This window comes from Alligator mississippiensis, chromosome 6 (assembly GCF_030867095.1).
Source record: "Alligator mississippiensis isolate rAllMis1 chromosome 6, rAllMis1, whole genome shotgun sequence".
Taxonomy (NCBI): Eukaryota; Metazoa; Chordata; order Crocodylia; family Alligatoridae; genus Alligator; species Alligator mississippiensis.
In genome coordinates this window covers 85,479,185-85,500,141 of record NC_081829.1, presented here as the reverse complement: position 1 = coordinate 85,500,141, position 20,957 = coordinate 85,479,185, and the positions used below count along the sequence as shown (strand labels likewise).

Below are 20,957 nucleotides of genomic sequence, written 5' to 3'. Positions count from 1 at the left end.
TGGCAGGTGATAAGGTGGTTGACTGTCACAGTGGGGTCTGTTAATTGACCATAAGCCATAATGCGGAGCACGGATAGTGGCTGCGGATGGGTGGATGAGCCCAAGAAGGGAGTACTGGGGGTAAAGCTGATTGAGTTAAATAGGCTGGTGCTTGATGGCAGACTATGTGGAAGCTCCCCAGGGAAGTATACCCCTTTCAGCTGACAAACTAAGGGAAATTAGAATTTAGAAAAGGGGTCCCAACCCGAGTATGGGGAGAGGTGAAGGAACCCAATGACAGGCTCGCTTTGTGGGCAGAGAACATGAGCCTGGAGTCAGGATCATGGGTGGAACTGCTAAGACCATAATGGAGATCCATCAGGGAGTGGAAAGGTCCAGGGTGTACGGAAGGAAAAGCCCTGTGAACAAAAAATGTTGCCCTAACATCGTACACCTCACCTCCCTTTTCTCTTTGCTAACTTTGGAACATCAAGGCTTGCTCCCCGCACTCCAAAGTGGGGGGAGCAAGCGAGCGAGACATCCCATAATGTTCCCACTCACCAAGATGCTTCTCTTGAGTAGAGTGTTTGGCCCAAGAATCACTACTGTACAAGAGCACTGCTAATGCAAGTATAATATACTCTGACCTTGGTCTTAATTATCAGTTTGTTGCTGTTTCACACTTGTTTGCTCAAAATGTTCATAATACCCGATGCATGATCAATACAGGTATTCCGTTCATCCTGAAGAGAGAGGTTGCTGGTAACAATGGAGCTAAGGTATGTAGATTTACTCACAACATCCAATATATTTTCACTGATTGTGTCTGCTAGTAGCGAAACAATATTCTGGCCCATAATGCTGGTCACCTTAATGCTGCCTGCAAGAGCAAACTCTTGGCGGGCATGAACAAAGCAACTGATGAGGCTTTGAACATCACCCTCTGTGTGGACTATCTATGCCATGTCATCAGCAAACAGCAGCTCACAAATCAAAACTTTCCTCACTTTTGTCTCTGCTTTAAAGCATGTAAGGCTAAATAATTTTTCATTTAAGTGTGTATATAAATTCCTTCGGCGGTGGTCCCAAAAACATCCATCAGAAGAAGAGAAAAGAAAATCCCAAACAGGGTTGGGGCAAGGACACAGCCCTGCTTGACTCCACTTTGAATCGCAAAAGTCTCAGACGTTGATCTATCACAGCTGATCATCCCCCTCATTCCATTGTACAAAGAGTGGTTTATGCGAAGGAGTTTTGGTGCGCAGAGTCTTTTCCAATAATCTGAACAGACCTTTTCTGCTGACAAGGTCAAAGGTGTTCTTCAGGTCAATGAAAGTATCTCCTTCGTTCCTTACGTTTTGCTTGAGTTTATCAGAGTGAAAAGATCATGTGTGGTGGACCTACTAGCTCTGAAGCTGAACTGTGACTAAGGGTAAACACGGTCAGCAAGGATCTGAAGTCTTCTGAACACCACCCAAAGGATGATCTTTTTAACAATGCTTAATAGTGAAATGCCATAGTCGCTGTCTTTATTCTTGTACAGGGAGACTATATGGGTATTTTCCTCATCTTGTGGCACTGTCCCTACTGTCCAGCAGTAACAAGTTTGTATAGGTGGGGAAGAAGCACAGGTTTCCCACAATTGATGACTTCTGTGTTAATGCGCTTTTCCTGATACCTTGGTGATGGCCAGATTGTCAATGGCTTTACTTTGATCCTCAACAGGTAGATACCATCAAGCTGTTCAAGAACATACAGAATCTCAATAAAGATAAGGGCTATGTCAGCGACACAGCTTTCACTTGAATAGTTTCTAGGATTAATGAGTCAAGAAATGTAATGTCAAAGATATACTCTGTGGAAACAGATGATATTAGAAATAATAATCTCATGGCAATGCAGTTGCAAATATTTGCATCTCAACAGCTAAATAAAAGGTATCTAAAAAAAAAAGTAATGGTCCAGGTGAACAACTTAAAACATAAAACCTAAACAGAAGTTTTATCTTACTTTACTTGATCAGTTATGTTGAAAAGAAAAGTACAAGAGAAAATAAAAAAGTAAACCTATGGCTGTGAGCGAGAGGTTAGTTAGGCAGATAAAGAATTACCATACATTACTAAAAACCAGTGCTCTCATAGATCCAATGGCTGCATTCACAAATGCAAGAACGTGTACTTGCAGCAACTCAAATAGAAGCGGTGCAAATTTGAGCCAAGACTTCTTGCCTCAGCGCACATGCCTGGACATGCACTTTGGTGTGAGGCAGATTGTGCCACTTGGGACAAAATAACCCTGCCTGGCTCCTCCTGGATCTGCAATTAGGGGAAGCAGGAGCACAGGGCCAGCACCTGTGGTGTCCTCAGCAGTACAAAAAGCTGCCCTGTCCTAGCCCCATCAGTATAAGAAGCTGCCCTGGCAAGTAATTTAGGGCTACTCGCTCTCAGGAGCTTCTAGGCCCCAGCCAATTGGTACCTGGGGACACTACCCCTTGTGCCAGCTGGACTGCTGAAGCAGCCCTGAGAGTTCCCTGCATGCTTTACCCACTGCAGCAGTCTGGCAGTGGGGGCTGCTGCCTGTGACCTGCTGTGCACCTGCCAGACCCAGATGGCAACTGCACAACCAGTAGAGGCATGTGCCCCTTTGGGCCAGCTGCCAGCAGGCTGTGGCTGCACAGCTGGCCTTTGTGCGGCACTACTGCCATGTACGCCCCTGCCTGGTCAGGTGGGCAGCTATCGCTGGGAAGATGTTCCCAGTGTGATGGCCTGCTTTGAACTGTCAAAGCATGATCTCCTGGCCCCAACTGGCCAGGAGGTCAGCCAACTCCAGCTGGGTCCAAAGTGCTACTCTGAGCAGGCTCCTCTGCCTGGTTCCTGCTAGTTGCCACCCTAGCAGGAATTCTGGTGTTCCCCTTTTGAAAACTGAAAAATCCCTGATAAAAAAATCCCGAAGTCACCCTATAAAATACCCCGAAATCCATGTTCCTCCACAATTAAAACAAAAGACCACTATATAGAAAGACAGAGAGTGAGACAGAGATCAGTTGGGCAATGTTTTATTGATATATCTACAGTGATAAAGCAATTCGGAAGCCTACCAGTGTCTCTATCACGATAATAAAATGAATTCTAAATACCTATATACTGTGCTGTTTGCCTTTAGTTTTCTTACCATAGAGCAGTTAGAGCTCCCCCTGAACCCTTCACTAACAAGGATGTGGGGACAGCTGCCCATGCAACCACAGCTCCTGCCAGCAGGTCTCATCCTGTCTGGCAACTGGGCGTTCAGGATGTGAGCTGGGGGGAGATGTGGGGTTTGCAGGACGGAGGTGGGGAGGGATGTGGGGGGCCATGGGGTGTGTGGGTAGGTGTGAGTGGAATGTGGGGGGACTGTGCGGGGCTTTTTTAAAAATTAAATTGCTGGAATGCTGGGGCTGGGTGGGGCAGTGATCAGGGGGCTCATAGGGCAGGCAGGGGATAGGGCCAAGCAGGGCAGTGATCGGGGGGGAGGTGGGGGATGGGGCCGGGCAGGGCAGCGATCGGGGGGGCTTGTGGGTCAGGTGGGAGATGGGGCTAGGCAGGGCAGTGATGTGGGGGCTGGGGGAGCAGGTCGTGGCAGCGATCAGATGGAGCTAGGCGGGGCAGCAATCGGGGGGGCTGGAGGAGCAGGCAGGCCTGGTGAGGCTAAGCAAGCAGCATGCTTCAGCACCGGGGTGAGGGAGAGCCACTGAGATGCTCTGGCTGGCTACCAGAGTCTCTGTGGAGGACCAAGCCTCCAGTTGCCTTAGGGCACGGTGCAGGACCAGGCCCTGCCCTTCTTTCTCCCCCTGAAGTTTTTTTTGACCCCAGATATCCAGGGGTCAAATTCTGCCCCCGTGCTGCAAATGTTTTTTATTCCCGCACGTGTCTCTTGCAACACCTCAAAGGGCTTTGAGATGCTCCAAGACGCACATGTGCATTTATGTGGATGCGCCCAATAAGGCAAGGGACCTCTAGTGTTCTCCTTTCTTCAAATAAGATCTAACAATAGAGTACAATTTTTTAAATGTACTTTAAGACACATGGCTCGATTCTACCCTCGATAGGAGAAAATAGGGTAAACTGTTCTGCCTCTGAACCTGGGCCATCTGGTAGAAAAGTTATAAGTATACATGCCACACTGAGCCATCCAGGCAAATGTCACGCTCTCAAAGGATCAATAAGCTTAACACTAGCTCAAAGAAAGCAACGTTGCTGTAAATGTAAAATTCACACCTATAAACTAGACATTATTACTACAAATATCCTTTTTTATTATTTAGCATAATGTAGTAATAACTTTTTGTGCTTTAAGTGCACAGAATAATGAAGAGCTATAAAGGAAAGGGGGAAGAGAGGAAAAAATGCAAATATTTATTTAACTTAAATAGATTAGTATTAAGGTCTATTATGTATGCTGGAATGATATATTATTCAGAAAAATGTATCATATTTCAGTTTAAAAATTTCAGGAAAAACAGTGCTACCAGTACCAAGACATTTCTCTTTATATCTGAACACATTTTAATTTCTCAAAGAGCTATTTAAAAAGAGCTACCTTGTAACACAAATGACCCAAATAGTTACGCAAAGAACCTTGTCTACCTCATAACACAAGCATTTGAATATTCCCCCTCATACCTGTAGTGAATGATTCAGGGTTTTATACAAGAGAACTATAAAAATTAAATTTCTTCCTTTGTATGTCTCCACACAAGCTACTAGGTGTCAAATGTGAATACTGGTTATCAATATGAAAAAGTCAATGACAATTCATATGGAAATTATAAAAAAAAATCAGATATGGGTCCAATAAAAACAATTTAGAACCAAATCCTGAACCTAAATAAAATCAAAATATTCAGCTTAGCCTATTGCAAAAACTAATACAAAATGTATTCTGTTACATATTTATTCTAATAGCTACCAATCTCAGTAGTACCAGAGGACGCCTATACATGAGCGCGAAAGCTGCTAGATTTAAAATGAATAGTCTGCTGGAGTGTGGCAATTGCCATGCTCCAGCAGGCTGCTGCCTCTCCTGTATCAGCATTCCTGTGCTTAAAAATGATAGCTGGGGCATTTGAACTAAAGCTCATTGAACAAGCACCCATGCTGCCATTTTTAGGCACAGGGAGACTGATACAAAAGATGTGGCAGCGCTTTAATTAGAGCATCTCTCAGAGCTGCTCTAATTAAAGCACCGCCTGCACACCCCAGGAACACATGTAGAAGTGCCCAGAGTCCAATTCTACTGATGTCACACCATACTAGCCAGAGGCGACCCGAACAGCGTGCAGGGTCTGGGGCAAATCAGCCTGTGCAGGACCCTGCCCCCGGATGTAAGGAAGCCAGTGGCAGATTCGGCAGCAAGGGGGTACAGTACAGGAGCAGCCGGAGGCGCCAGATTCAGCAGTTGGGCGGGGGGAGGGTGCCAAGTGGCCAGACATGAAACCGGGGACAATGCAGAGTCACTGTAGCTGCTCTGCAGGGCCCCCCCAAAGTGCAGGGCCTAGGGTGGTTGCCCCTATTCGCACCCCCCAGGGACAGCCCTGATACTAGCTATAAACTTTTATTCAACTGAAAGTTGTACTACCTGCATTTTAAAAATTGCACTGAATATTGAAATTCTATTATACAATACATTGCTCTATTACAACTCAAGTCATACAGTAAAACCTGTTTACAGTGAACTGTATGATTTTCAAATTATAATGTTCAAGTAATTCCTCAATTTCCTTCAAAGCATTTCAGTTGCTTTTTTACTTTTCTTAGAGGCATTTTACTATGTTTTTTATTATTTCTATGGCAGGCATAAGGTGATTTTGCCTCTTGTGGGTATAGTGTCCATTCAGTACAGAAATTAAACAGCTAACTTTCCAGAAATATCTGCACTCGACTACTGTCTAGTGTCTGTTATCCAGTCTCTAGCAAGGAAATTAATGTGTCATTCCACCACATGGTACGATTGTATATTATAACATTATACAGGGTCTTCATAAAGTCCTTGTGCACAACCTAAGTTATTAAAGTTTAAAAGTGTACAAGGACTTTATGAAGACCCTGTATAAGGGAATGTTATGCCATTCCACAATCGTATGGAAATAAAATTTTGCTCATTATATTTTCTCCAGTTCTGGTGGCTTTTACCAATAATGCTTATTGTATGGTGGATGGGTAGCCAATTCTTTTATAATTTTTAAGCTATACATTTTAAATAAAAGGGTCATTGATAAAAGCAGCTGCTGGACTAGATTTAAAATTTTTTGCTGGTCTTCTCATAGCTGGCAAAAATTCTCTGCATCTACAAGGAAATACATTTGGGATGACTTCACAGTTTTGCTATGCATCTTTATTTCTCTCCTCTTGCAATATAAACCACTAAACCACATTTCAGAGTTCTTTGTATCAATAAGGATTCATATGACTGTTACAAGCTTTAAAACTAACTTTCAGTTATTTATGATAATCTTCCAAATACCACAATATTATATAAAAACTAAATATCAAACTCACTGCAGTGTATTTGGAGTATTAGCGCATAGTCCTCTGGCTTGCCTTAGAGAAATCTGTTTGCCAACAAAGAAACTATTTTCTCTAAACAACTTCAAAAACATTGAAAAAAATAATTTTACATGAACTGGTATTGAATAAATGATAGTATTACCTCTGTTTTATTTCAGAATGTACTTACCAGTCTAGAAAATACAAGGGAAAGAAATCAAGCTAAAGAAAATTGTGAAGATTAATTACAGATGTCAGCTTAATCGGAGTGGGAAATATGCTCCTATTCTGGGCTAGTTAAAGGAAATATTTATTTTTAACAAATAGGAAGTGCTGCTGCTTTTCTATAACAGTTTGTTAACAAGACAGACTTCACAAAGTCATTAGTCTTTGGACTGGAAAGTATGATGATGCAAAAACTTATACAAATGTTTAGGTGATGCTGATGCTGCAAATTGTATACAAAACATGATGCTGCAAAAACTTATACAAATGTTTAGGTTTATTTAGTCTGAACCATCACATTAAGTAAATGGAGTCATCTACACAGTGTAAAACCTTAAAGAGATACTAAGGTCTTTGAAGGATTCGGGTCTTGGAATGGACCAAATTGTAAAATACTTGTATCATCAAGCATTGTCTCCAGTATCTCTGTAATACATCTGTAACATTCCAATTCTGGAAGCAATGCAATGCTTGGCACTTCTAATGTGTACTTTAGTGTTAAAATACTTCTAACAGAAGATGAAATGCTTCAAGATAAATGCTTTTTTTTTTATATATATATATAAAATGTTTCCAAGGTTCAGTTTCCTTCTATTTTTCCACCAGAGAGAGACTGGAAATGTAAAGAGAAAATGCTGGTCTTCATCTGAAAAGTACTTGTTGCTTCAATATTCTTTGTACACATTAGTGATATCATTTATACCAGTTTTAAAAGTTATAAATCAATGGTATTCTCTATCAGTTAACTTGATTTCTGTTGCCTAGGTTGAAACACAAATGACTCATTCAGAGAGTCATGGCAGGAGTGATAACCACTTTAAGTGCCTATCTACACAGGGAAGTTATAGCAGAAAAGGCTACAGTATGAATGGTGAATATACTTATTCCATGCCACACATCCACACTGCACAGCACAATATGATGTAGCTCTAAATCAAAGTAGCTCAGTTAATGGAAACAGTATCATTGCATCCAAAGGGTAAATTATTCTGGGCAGAGCACCAAGCTAATAGGGCTGTACTACTGCCAAAGAGGGAGTTCTCTTACAGAAGCCCTCCAAGGCCAAAGGAAAAGGAAAAAAAGGGATGCTGTCAAAACCAGAAAAAGACCTTATTTACTTTACTTTTCAATTCCTTGAAGTGTTTTTATTTTCTTCCTATATCTTAAATAAAAGATCTTCAGTAGTGATTGCCATCTGCACTGTTTAAGGTTTCGGTACTCAAAATGTTAAATCAGTTTCAACTGTTTAATGCTGAACAGTGACTGGATCACACTAGCACCTCCAGGACCATTTATTCCATCCAAACTAAAGTAACAATGTTCTAAGGCCACCCCGTGCTTGAAGGCTTGAGATATGGAAAATGTATCCTAAACCAAGCCATCTTTCTCATATTGAGTAAAGAATGATTCTTCATTCTTGCGGCAAAATCAACTCCTAAGACTCCCCAACAGCTGGATGATTTTCAGCTGTAAGGATCATTTTATTTGCAAAACTCATAGCCTGCCTGCTCTACCAATCCTCTTACCCGTGCTGATGCATCTTGCATAACTATAAACTGACTGAATGGCTGAATTGATCTTCATCACACCTCTTGGCAGTTAATTATAGCTTTAATTCACAAAGCAATGGCATCTTGGAGAAAGTTAAAGAGAGGAACCACCTCTACCAAAGCCTTTATTTCTTACTGTGCATCAAAACTTATTAATGAGCATTTAGACATCAAAAACCAGTTAAAAGATGCATACTTCCACTATTTTCAACAATCCCTTGTGTTTGTTGGTCCAAGGCATTCCCAGCCAAGTGCGGGATAAAGGGCTGCCAGAGTGGCCGGCAGAAAATATATTGTAGACAAAGCAAAACTGCACTTGCATTGGCATTAGCAGATACAACAGAAAGTAACTGAGGATTCATACGTGCAGATTCAGCACATTCACATATCTCACACCTCGTACTGCAAATTTCTAGAAACTGGTTTTTACACTTTTTATAGTAAAAAAAAAGCCAAATTTTACATTCATAGTATTCATAGTTATTACAATTAATAAGAAGTATTAGTAAATAATAATTCTTCCTATGGCTACGTTTTTATTAAAACATAGCACACAGTTTTGTACTTATTTTGAGACCTTTGAACTTCAGACTCAGGAAGGGAGGACAAAACTTTAAAAGAAAAATTACATCCAAGGTCTCTTTTCCAGCTCTCTTAACCAAACCCTAACTTACTGGTAAGAGATATTTAAAAATGATGGCCACTATACAATTACCAGAGCAACTCTGTGGTACTCTGTGCGGCAGCAATGTAACTGAAGACTGGAGAGAGCAGAGCCTTGGCCAAGTGTGAGGTCTTGAACCAGTAGGGCAGAAAATCTTTATATCTACACGGATAATCAATGAAGAAAGGAAGAAACTGCAAATAACTGGCAGTTAAATGCAATCTTAATCTATCTCGTTGGAAACTGTAAATAAGACCTAATAAAAGTAATGTGGAATCCCTATAAATACCAATTCCATTATTCTTAGTTTTTAAAACACTACAATTCATTAATAGTCAACAGATGTCTTCTGAACAACACTGAAATTAAAAGGGTCAGCTATAAAAATTTTAGAATTAGCTTTGGAATGCAAAATTTTTGCTAGTTCTGTTCTTCTAACCCACATTTTAAACATTCCATAATAAATCAATCCTTTAACTTCTTAAGTAGTAATGCGTGACTTTTCCTGGATTTACTAAGCATGTTTAAATATTTTTAGAAGAGATGATCAGTGAAGAAAGTAGTTAGCTCTCCAACAAACCAGCTGTCACAAGCACATTCTTTCTTCAACCTGTGGCTTTAGCCAAACATAAAGGCATGCCTGCTGTGAGAACTACTTTTCTGCTATGTCCTAGAAGAACGATGCAAAGGTACAGCATGGCAATGACAAGGGCACTAGCAGGTATCTGGCATGAAAGGTCATGAAACATAAAGAGAAGGAAGGGCAGCAACAGAATGGGATGGAAGCAGCACAGAAGCCCAAGAAGGAGTAAAGAAAGGTAGTTGGTAAAAGGGAAGAAGGGAAGAGAGGAAACATTTTTTTAAATCTATTTTTAACATCTCTGCTTAATAAAAGTTTAAAATCAAAAGCATTACCCTGCCATCCAAGCAGCTGGAATTTCAGAGGATTATTCACTACAGCCATCCTTCTTTTGTTCCCAGTCCCCCGTTTGTTCTTTTAGTGACAATTCTCATTTGCGTGCAGAAAGAACTACATATATGAAGTGCTACCTAGTAAGCAAAGAATATTGTACGTCTCTGCTTTAACAGCTATGTATTTCCTTCCAGTAAACACTGAATACCACAAGTCTTATTGCCAATATGCTTATTTGTACTCATTAAATAATGTTCAACTATTCTAATATTTACATGACATATTGCCATACTCTATATCACACTACCAACAGTCATCTTCTCTAGCCAGTCTGAGATGACACTAATCCTTACTGATAAGAAAGAGCTAAATGCTCATTTACTGCATCTAATTGAAAAAGATGGTACAGGATTCTATTTCTTGCTATGGAACTGTCATACATTGCACCTCAAAAGAAGTAAAGTTTTCTGTTCTTCTTTAGGAAATGATGGCTGTAGCTGTGACTGACATAAGAAATAAACCAAGGAAGTAAAACATGAAGGAAGGAAGATAATTTGAATATTGGTGCTGAATGCAGCTAGTTGTGACATTACAAGCTGAAAGTAAAGGTTTAGTTTTGCTTTGAAATTACTTTTGTTCAAAATGGTAAAAAGGCTGCACACCACTGGAGACTGGCTTGTGGAGACTGTTACAGAACAGAGAATTTCAAGAATCCTTTGGCCTCTGATATACAACTCTTTTATTTAACATTGTCTAATTGAAGACATCTGTAAGTGGTGCCACACAAAATTTAATTCAAGCTTCAAAATGTTAATAAAAAGTGTCTGTAAGAAAGAATACTGGTATAACCTAGTAGAGAAGTGTACATCAGCATCTATGTAGCCATACAAAATTAGGAATATAATGGAAATCTGCTGCCTGACTTGACGAGGTGATAAAAGGCCTTTTCCTATAAAGTGAAATGAGCTCTATTAGTCTTCAGCTTACAGGAATGTAAAGGAGGTCAGCTCAACAGAGAAAAGTAACAATCTCTCCACACATGGCTTCATTCAAACTGCAACATATCGAATTACTTGTGTAATTACAATGACCTGACAATTTCATTACAGTCACGTGAGAGTTAACTCTTTAGGACCGACAACAAAGACAGAACCACATTTTTTCTTTGGACACTGTGTACTAGAAATGAACTGAATCCATATCTTGGTCTAAGCCATCAACTCCAAATGAAATAAAGAAAAAAGGAACAACAAAATTATATGATTTTATTCATTATTTTTCACACACAATAAAATCCATTTTAATGCAAGCTACATTTTAGCATATATTTTTCTGCAAAATTTTCTTGAGATAGAATTTACTGTTTGATAGTTTCTACTAAACTTTCTACTTGACAAAAAACAATTCAGGGAATGACATAAAATGTATAATCATCTTCCTCCACATACCCCAACTCACCCACGATTCATTCCCCCTCTCTCTCTCTCGGCCACGGCTAGGTGTGTGCAGATACCACAGCCAGCAAAAACAGCAAGATACACCTTCAAAATTAGTGATCATATAGGATCATAAGCATAGGAGTAAAATGCAGATCTTGGAGCTCTTAAGGCCCAGTAAGATGGTTTGGCATGTACACCTCAACTTTAAACAAAATGAATCTTGAAAGAGTTAAAAAAATAGATAAAATCATATTGCAGGGACATAATAACAATGGATGAAGGTAAGCAGAGTAAGATGTGAGAGATTACCACATCTTTGCAAAGGCAGCAGAGGCAGTGACTAATTTACTTTTTGTACCCCCTAAAAAAAAAAAAAATCTTTTTCACAGTTCTAGTAAGCTATGGAGGGAGGAAGGGTAGGAAAGTAGAGGACTCTGGGATACTGGGTGTCCTCAAAACCTGAGAGAAACAAACAGCTATTCAACTTCATGCAGAAGGGAAAAAGTTCTTCATGTTTAAAAGAGCTAGAAATTTCTTGCAGAACAGCCATTTTTCTTCTGCAAGAAAGCCCTCAGATGGCTATGTGCTGTCTCTCTGGCTTTTCTCCTGGCACAAAATGTAATGCCAGTACATGGCCAGAATCAGAATTAGTTCAAAGGACAATAAACCACAACTGATGAGCATTAAATCAATCTCTTTAAAACAACATGTACACATTCCCTCATTGCTAATTGGCCAAAGAGGTGGTGGCTCCATTCCTCACTGGCCGAGGGGGCTGGTGCCCCCCCAAGAGTATGTCCTATATTCTGGGGATGGGTCAGTGGCCACCCTAATACTAATGTATGTATACTGTACATTTTTTACAGAAGGTAGGAGAAACAAAAACCAGTCTAGTATTAAGCACTTTTGAAATTTTAGACTTAATATTAAATTCTTACCTCAAGCGGAGAGTCACAGAGGAATCTTGTGAACTGCATCGGTCAGAAGAGTTTGCCAGAAGCACAGTCCGAAAGGATGATCAAAACAAACAGAATACACAAAACAAAGAAACAATAAATTTGCATACAATCATTATTATTTGCATGTATTAATTATTTTTCAATTACTAATAGTCTATGCAAACTCTAAGAATATTAGATCTTTTAAAGCCTATAAGTGAAAATAAATTAGTTCAATTAATTACAACATTTTTTCTAAAAACATACTACACATCTTGCCTCCTAGTTCTGAAAAAAAAAATTACAAATTAATTTTACAGGCCTATACTAAGAAGAACTGAACAAGCTACATAAGATTATGGACCCATAACACAAAATTTGCTTCCAAGTTATTCCTATCCTAAGTTCACACTCCACAGAAGTTCGAAGTCTCTGCTCTCCCTTCCCTCCCCTCCCTTGCTTCATCTCTCTCCAAGCTCCTCAGTCACGGAGTGGCATTTCCTACAACTCCACTGGCATTTTTCCCATCACCAGAGCTGGGGTTGTTAAGCCTTATCTGCTGGGAGATTGGTTACTTATAAGTATAACATCACAGATAAGTGTGCCGGCTTAATTCCATGAAACGCCAACCTCCTGGAAGTGCAAGCAAGAGTCTTTCTTCAACATATATAGAAGTGTTATAAATAATCTACAGGAGAAATTCAAAACAGCAATTCTGATTTTGCTCAAGGTAGTAAAATACTAGAAAAATGCAATTATGTGATTTACCTAAAAGCTATTCATTTGTAAATACAAGCATGATTTTTATTATGTGGAAGTTGCCAATATTTTAAAAGTACAACAAAATGTCTGTTATGCCCAACTATGTCTTTAAAAAAGTACATATTTCTTTTACTCATTTTTTAACAGCTATTAGATGCTGCCAAGTTTGATTTACTCCCTAATGAACTTATTTCAATTTATATATGCTATGGAGGAATTCTTCCTTAAAAGAAATATATGCAAGTAATCATCTGACAGATCATTTGCTGCAGACATTTGTTTGCTTGGAACAACAGAGTAAAATAAGCATCAAAAACAACAAAAAAAAAAAAACAAAAAAAATGTTGCCCATACGGCCAAGATATAAAATACCTCAGCACAGCTGACCTCAGAACCAATATATGTATACTAAATATTAATTTTCTCTTGCTTATGAAAGTCCACATTCATTCACCAGAACTACTATAAAACAGATCATTTAAAAATTGACTCCAGCTCCTGGAAACTGCATGGATCTGCAATATATTAACTGAAGAATCAATGGAGTAGTACCAACTGAGTACTAAGTCATAACCTAGTATTTAGATATATTAAAAAAGACTGATTCTAAAATAAAATGACAAAATGAATCAAGAGCATGAGAGAAGTCAAATTGAAGGTTTTTCCTAGCCCACTATTTTTAAGTTCTCTTTCAAATACACAGTAATATCTAGTTGAGATATTCACAATATCAACTGAATGGTAAATATCTGGACGTGCTTTATGGAATAAAAAGGAATTTCTACAAGCAGCTGCAGAGGACAAGGGATCTTGTGTGTTTTCTATAAATTAGCCCTTTCAGATTTACTCACAACTAAGGTGTTTGATACCCTGAGTACCTTTGAGTTTTATTACAGGAGCACAGGAAAATGAATGGCTGTAATATTCTAATTCCATTTCTCATTTCTGAAAAAAGCAAATATTTTAAATTTTCAAAAGAGTTAGTCAAATGAGGCACACTAATTATAATGGGAGAAGAGATTTATAAATTCCTACATTGCTTGTCTATTTTTTATGACCTCAGTATCAATCATTATGGCCAATAATTTTAGAATATTCTGGCACCAGAAAAAAAACAAACCATATGTTACTAATTTTGATGTCAGAAGACGCCCAATAGCTCTTAATCTGTAACTCTAGCTTTATAGTGGAAGTTATACCCTATGGGTGAGTAAGCTGAGCCAATGATACTTTTCAGAAGTTTTAGTGATTCCCAAGTCCCTGATGTGCAAGTCCTTTGTTTTACTATAATAAAAAGATTTTCTAAATCGAAGTCTTAAAAGTTTACATAACCATAACTTTCATTTGCCAGAGTGTATGTTGTTGCAGCTTTCTATAAGGTTTGTCAGAAATGCACTCTCACTAAAACTGCTACCCACTAGTTTTGTAAAGTCAACTTCCAACAGAATATTGAAAAAAAAAAAAAGGAAATAGCCTTCCAGCTGGAAAGAAACAATAATCTGGAACCATTTCACAATCTTTTGAGAAACTATTTCAGGTCTTCTACTTGATTTCTTATCTAATCGCTTTTATTTTTTCTCCATTTATGCCTGTTACCATTCATCTGCCTAAGTGTACATTTCCTAGTTTAATTTTCTGGGCATTTCACATAAGAAAATGAAAGCTCTTACAAAAGCAAGCAACTAATTATTGCAGAGAGACCTACAGTTCTGGTATTCTAAAACATTATGAACTCCACATTTATAATGTCAAAAATCAACAAAACAACTGCTCATTACAATCCAGGAACATAAGCCAAAGTACGTAAATTTAAAGGAGTTTAGTTTCTGGACTAATAGGATACTTTTTAGATTGGCTTTCCTTATTTGCTACATATAATATTCAATTAATAGAAACAAACTATATAGGACACGAATACAATTACTAATTAAACTTCCCCCATCGTTATGTTTCATCAGCAAAAAAGAACATCACAAGAGATGTATACAGAAATATCTACACCTGGCAGTCCGGCACAATACAGGCTCCCTTTCAATCTATTTTACTAAGAACATACCTAAAAATAAACAGCACTGTGAACTGTAATCAGTGTACACAAAAGTGATAGAACGATTGTGCAGTGTTTTGGCACCAGTAGGACTTGAGAGCGATAGCAAAGGTATTAAATTTTAACTCAAGACCATCATCTCCTCTTCAGTTGCACAGAAAGTGTAATCAAGCTGGCAGAACTGGTAGCTTTGCAAAAACCCGATTGGAAGAAAAGGTCTAATGCAGTGATTCTCAACCACACTGCCACAGCACCCTGGTATGTACTAAGATCCTTTTAAAGATGCTGCAGCATGCTGCAAAATATTAGTGCCATTTTGTTTGCAAACACCTACACATGAATCATAAGATACTCAGATATTTCAAACCCATTGGGCACATCTACACAAGTCGCTATGACACAGTGGTTACTGCACATTTATTTAGTACCTGTATAAACAAGTACTAAATAAACGTGCAGTAACTGGAGCTACTGCGTAGCAGTGCCAGCGAATGCCTTTTAAGTGACGCTACTGCACAGTAGCCTAAAACTACTGTTCTATAGCGTTTTGGCACGGTTTTTGCCACGTGACGCTACTACTGCGCAGTCAGCATCTTGTGCAGACGTGCCCAACGGTGTCAAAAATATTCTGCTCTGCTGTGATCTTTCAGAGTTCTTTGCACCAGAAGACCAAAAGCTAACAGTTGACATTTTCCCGAGTGCTTTGAGTCTAACAAGGTTGAGAACCACTGCTCTGTCAGCCAGAAATGTGCAACTCAAAATTGATTTTCATGTCTCAAAACAATTGTGTACACATATATAATGCACTGCTATAAACTGGGATATAAATATGGACCAAGTCTACAGCCACTTATTGAAAGAAACTACCTAGCTTGAAAGTATTTCTGGACATGCTTTGATCAATATACACTATTAATTTTATTCCCAAACCAAGTAATTTGGGGTCTTTTTAAAAGTAAGAACACACACTTATGAATTCAATGCCATGTTTATTCTTGAATAAAGAAGCTCCTTAAGGGCCTGGTGAATTTATATCAACCCATTTGGAGTCCTGTATCTATAGGATTTTAGTTGGATCCATACCAGCCTCATGGGAAGATACCCTTTGCGGGGTTTTTTTTTTGCTATTTTTGGTACCAACAATGTTTTAATAACAGAAAGTTTTACATCATTTAAAAGCTACATGGAATCTTAAGTACACTGGCAAGAACTTTTTTATAAATCCATCAAATTTAGAGGTGCCATACAGCTGGATAATAGCAGAGAAAAAAAGTGAACAAGGCAGCTACAAACTTCTGGCGCCAATCTCAATAATACACAAAGTCCTAGAACAAATTTTGAAGAAAAAGATAATTAAAGTTGTGGAAGTTAAGTGAAAAATGAGATTAAATGCAACACGGATTTGCCAAAAACGTATCATTCTAATTTACCCTGATCTCCTTTTTTTTTGCTAATTATTTTTGTATTAGGAAACCACCATTAAGTCTATCAGAACCCCAAAAACAATTTGTTAAAGTGTTATATGAGAAATTCTACATTTAACTCAAGAAGGTGAGGATTAGTAGAACCTGCAACTGGATAAGGAAATAACAACAGACTGCGTGAAAAAAAAGGAACCGTGTAGCTGGATAAAGGTTACTAGCAGAGATTTTCAGAGACCAGTCTTATTTGATATTGCTCATTAATGACCTTAACACAAAAGTAGGAACTTTTTCTGTTAAGTCAAAGTTGGAACAGCAGCATGGAATATCATATAAAAAAAAAACCAATTATATGACTCAAAACTGGCATAACAAAAAAGGGCTAGAAGTTAATAGTATAAATGGCAAGATCGCATGCTTAGGAATTAATATGAATTTCTGGTGTATGCTAGGATCTAACTGGAAACAAACAGAAGAGAAAATCTCTTAACTACAGATGGATGTTACATAAGCCACCTATGTGACACCTTGTGAAAAGACAAGAACATGTATCAAGTTCTTAGCCATCATATTACTAAACTTCTGGAATAGCCTTCCAATAGGACTAATGGGAAAGAAAACCTAACTAGTCTTCAGATGGACCTTGATAAATTTATGAATGTCGATCTGACATGGCTGCCAGCAGTAGCAAAGGAGAGGACTTGACAACCCAAGAGGTTCTTAAATGTCTTGTTCCTCGTCACATTCGTTCATTTGGTTCTTGGGACATCATTTCACTGACCTGTGGTTCTACAGCTCAAACAGACAAACAACTAAATTTGAAAATGCAGCAAAGTACCGTTTCAAAAACAAACAAGAGCACAAATGATCCTGAACAGCAGCATTGTAAAATAATACATTCCCACAACAGCACTGCCATTACATTCAGGGAATTTCATGCTTGGATGAAAACAACTTGAGAAAAAAAGCTACCATATCAGAATTTCAAATCCATGATAGAATAACCAAAATTGTAAGGTTTTTATTTTGTCAGTTTTTCCTTAAAACTGTTTAATATCTCTCAGCCTTGTGGTCAGTGGTCCAAAAAGATGGATCTCAGTAAATCAATGTTCAGAGTAGGACTAGAATGTGGTAGAAAAGGGTTCAAAATTCTTAGTTAAAATACAAACTTTTTGTATAACCCTGGGTAAATTGCTTTATTTCCTCCATGCCTCAGGTCCCCCATGGGTAAGTTATTTCCATCTCTCATAGAGCCGTCACAATTATTATTGGGTAAAAAGATACTACAGTGATGTGGGCTCTGTAAATACCTAGAGAAAACAGTTTGCATATTGTTAATTCCAAGTTTTTGTTCAGTTTTGTTTTTGTACAGAGATGATCAGACACATGGTTGGAAATGTATAAGAATACAGAACAGCCCCAAAGCCAGCAGTTCAAGAGCTGACAGTGTATGACATTTGACAGTTCTGTCACCAGATGGAGTAACAAAGGAATTGGCATACTAACATCGTAAGATGAAAGTATCAATATCGGAAGTACATCTATGAATAGGCTAGAAAGTTAAAAAATTGCCTTAATAGCTAATAGAGTTTTAACCAGTCTCACACTGAATGCTCAAGAGAAAAAAAAATGGGAAGCTAATGCACAGGTAATCTTACGCCTTGACATCTATAGTCTGCATCATTTTTTAAATTGTTTTCTTACGTACAAGTAGATATATGGTTACTGAAGAGCAGAATAGTTCCCTTAATGTTCACTGGATTTCAACTTATTTTTTTTTTAAATTAGTTCAACTGTCTTTCCAGGGAGGTAATGAAAATAAGGGGGGGAGGGAAGGGAAGGAAACCTATTAATGACTACATCAGTAACATTTTTGCACCTTTTTGAACAGTGAATCTTTGTATGCCATTAAATTATTTCTTCCAAGACTAATATTTAACTAAGCTCACGGTAAAGAAGTTGTCCAGTTACCTTTGCAGTGGAAACTGAGGGACATACTATTTTTTTATACAAGCTTGTCATTATAAAATACTCCAAATAACTGAAATGAAATACTTGCTTCAGTAGGTCTAAATGGCTATAAAACTGCTCACTCTTGCTCTTTGTGAAAACTACTGCTAAAGTTTTATGATCATGTATGGAAATGTTTTCTAACTTGTGTAGCCGCCACACAGTTTGTTTTGGTTACTCTGCAGCTGCAAATGTTTCCTAAAAGACAAAGTCTAACGAAGTCCTAAAGTCTAAAAGTTGCACTGAAAACAGCACGTGGCACAGACAAAAATAACCACACTGATAATGGCAAATATGAAGGAAAAATGGACCAAAAATTATTGCATATAAAAAAGAAAATTAAAGCATGTATTTTTGAATTATAGCAAAAGATTCACAACTATCTTAAAGATGGACTCACTGGGAGCACACACACATGCAAGCACGTGCACTTGCAGCAGCTCAAACAGAAGCAGTGCAAAGTTGAGCCCGGGCTTTTTGCCTCAGCACACGTGCTCAGACATGCACTTCATTGTGGAGCAAATTGTGACACTTGGCGCAAAATAACCCTGCCTGACACCTCCCGGATCTGCAGCAAGGGGGCAGCTAGAGCCCGGGGACAGCACAGGTGTCCCGCAGTACGAAAAGCTGCCCTGTCCTGGCCCCAGCAGTACGAAAAGCTGTCCTGGCAAGTAGCTCCGGGTTACTCACTCTCAGGAGCTTCTGGGGCCCAGCCAACTGGTACCTGGGGACACTACCCCTTGTGCCAGCTGGACAGCTGAAGCAGCCCTGAGAGTTCCCTGCATGCTTTACCCATTGCAGCAGTCTGGCAGAGGGGGCTGCTGCCTGGCTGTGACCTGCTGTGCACCTGCCAGACCCGAATGGGGACTGCACAGCCAGTAGAGGCACCTGCCCCTTTGGGCCAGCTGCCAGTGGGCTGTGGCTGCAGAGTCGGCCTCTGTGCAGCACTACTGTCACATGTGCCCTCTGCCTGGCCATCTGGGCAGCTATCGCTTGCAAGATGTTCCCAGTGTGGAGGCCTGATTTGAACTGTCAAAGCATGTCCTCCTGGCCCCAATTGGCCAGGAGGTCAGCCACCTCCAGCTGGGTCCAAGATGACAACTCTGAGCAGGCAGGGTCCTGCCACTGGCCTCGCTAGCAGGAATTCTGGTGTTCCCTTTTGGAAAACTGAAAAATCCCTGATAAAAAAAATCCCAAAGTCACTCTGTAAAATAGCCTAAAATCCAGGTTCCTCCACAAATAAAACAAAAGACCACGACAGAGAGAGAGGGAGAGAGTGGGAGAGAGCATGCACGATCAGTTGGGCAATGTTTTACTGATATATCTACAGTGTTAAATTTAAAGTGTTAAATTTGGATGCCTACCAGTGTCTCCATCATCATCATAAAATAAATTCTAAATACCTACATGTTTTGTTGCCCCCCAAACAGAGGTTAAGCTCCACCCCCTGCAGGGCCCATGTGCTCCACCCCAGCCCCACCAATTGCTGCCCTGCCTGGCCCCATCCCCCACCAGCTCCAGCAGCCCCACCCCCTTGCTCCCCCAGACCCCGCAATGGCTGCCCTGCCTGACCCCATCCCCCACCTGCACCCCCAACCCCCTGATGGCTGCCCTCCCCACCCCAGGCTCAGCATTTAAAAATAAAAAATAAAAATAACAGCCTCTACTCACCCCAGGAACAGGGGCTGAGGGGGCTCTGAGGCCTGCTGGCAGAGCCCCCCCACATAGCAAAGGACAGTGGGGGGCAGTGGGGCCCAGGCTGGGGCCGCTAGGGCTGTCACCTTACCCCAAGCTGTGCGGGGGGCCCCTAGTGACCCCGACAGGCAGCTAGAACTGCAGCAAGTGCCGGGGGGGGGTGGTGGTGTTAATTTTTGGTGGTTTTTTTAATTGTGATGATGCTGGGGGGGGAGGGGGCGGGCAGTGATCGGGGGGGTAAGACTGGGCAGGGAAGAGATCGGGGATCCAGGACTATACCCTGCCCCACTTTTTTTCCACTTTGGTTTATTTGACCCCTGGATATCCAGGGGTCTAATTCTGGCTCCACCCTGCAAACTTGCAGCATGGGGAACTTTTTCCCGTACGTGCCTCCTGCAGAGTCTCCAAGGGATTTGAGATGCTGCAAGAGGCACATGCGGGCTCGTCTGGATATAAAGGCACAATTCTAGCCCTTCACATCTTTAAAGAGAATAAATGGAGGGAGGATAAGCCTGAAACAGGGATAAAACTACAATGATGCACCAACACACAATTGGCAGAGATGATAACTAGAAAGTCTTAACAAGAACAGATAATGAAAATTTAAGTGAACTTTACCTGAGTTCTTATTAAATGAGACAAATGATGCTAATAGTTTTACTTGCTAATAAATGAAACAATGTTGTAACTGAAAGGTAAATGTTAATACCACTACATGTTACAGGTATTATGCAATTGCATGATTAATTACGCAATTACCTAGATACAACCAACACGCGCAAAGTAGCTATCA

The 20,957-nt window shown here is 39.7% G+C and overlaps 1 protein-coding gene across 8 annotated transcripts in view; it reads right to left on the bottom strand.

The window, feature by feature from the left end:
* ATE1 (arginyltransferase 1) overlaps positions 1–20,957 on the bottom strand; it is a 177,682-nt gene that overhangs the window by 115,603 nt on the left and 41,122 nt on the right. For all 8 annotated transcript variants that reach the window (XR_009463114.1, XM_019485894.2, XM_019485896.2 and 5 more), the window contains one exon: positions 12,230–12,262. Coding sequence is in view for 7 of the 8 variants with exons in the window: in XM_019485894.2 (XP_019341439.1) it covers positions 12,230–12,262 (33 nt within the window). In the remaining variant the exon portion in view is untranslated. The remainder of the gene's footprint in view (positions 1–12,229; positions 12,263–20,957) is intronic.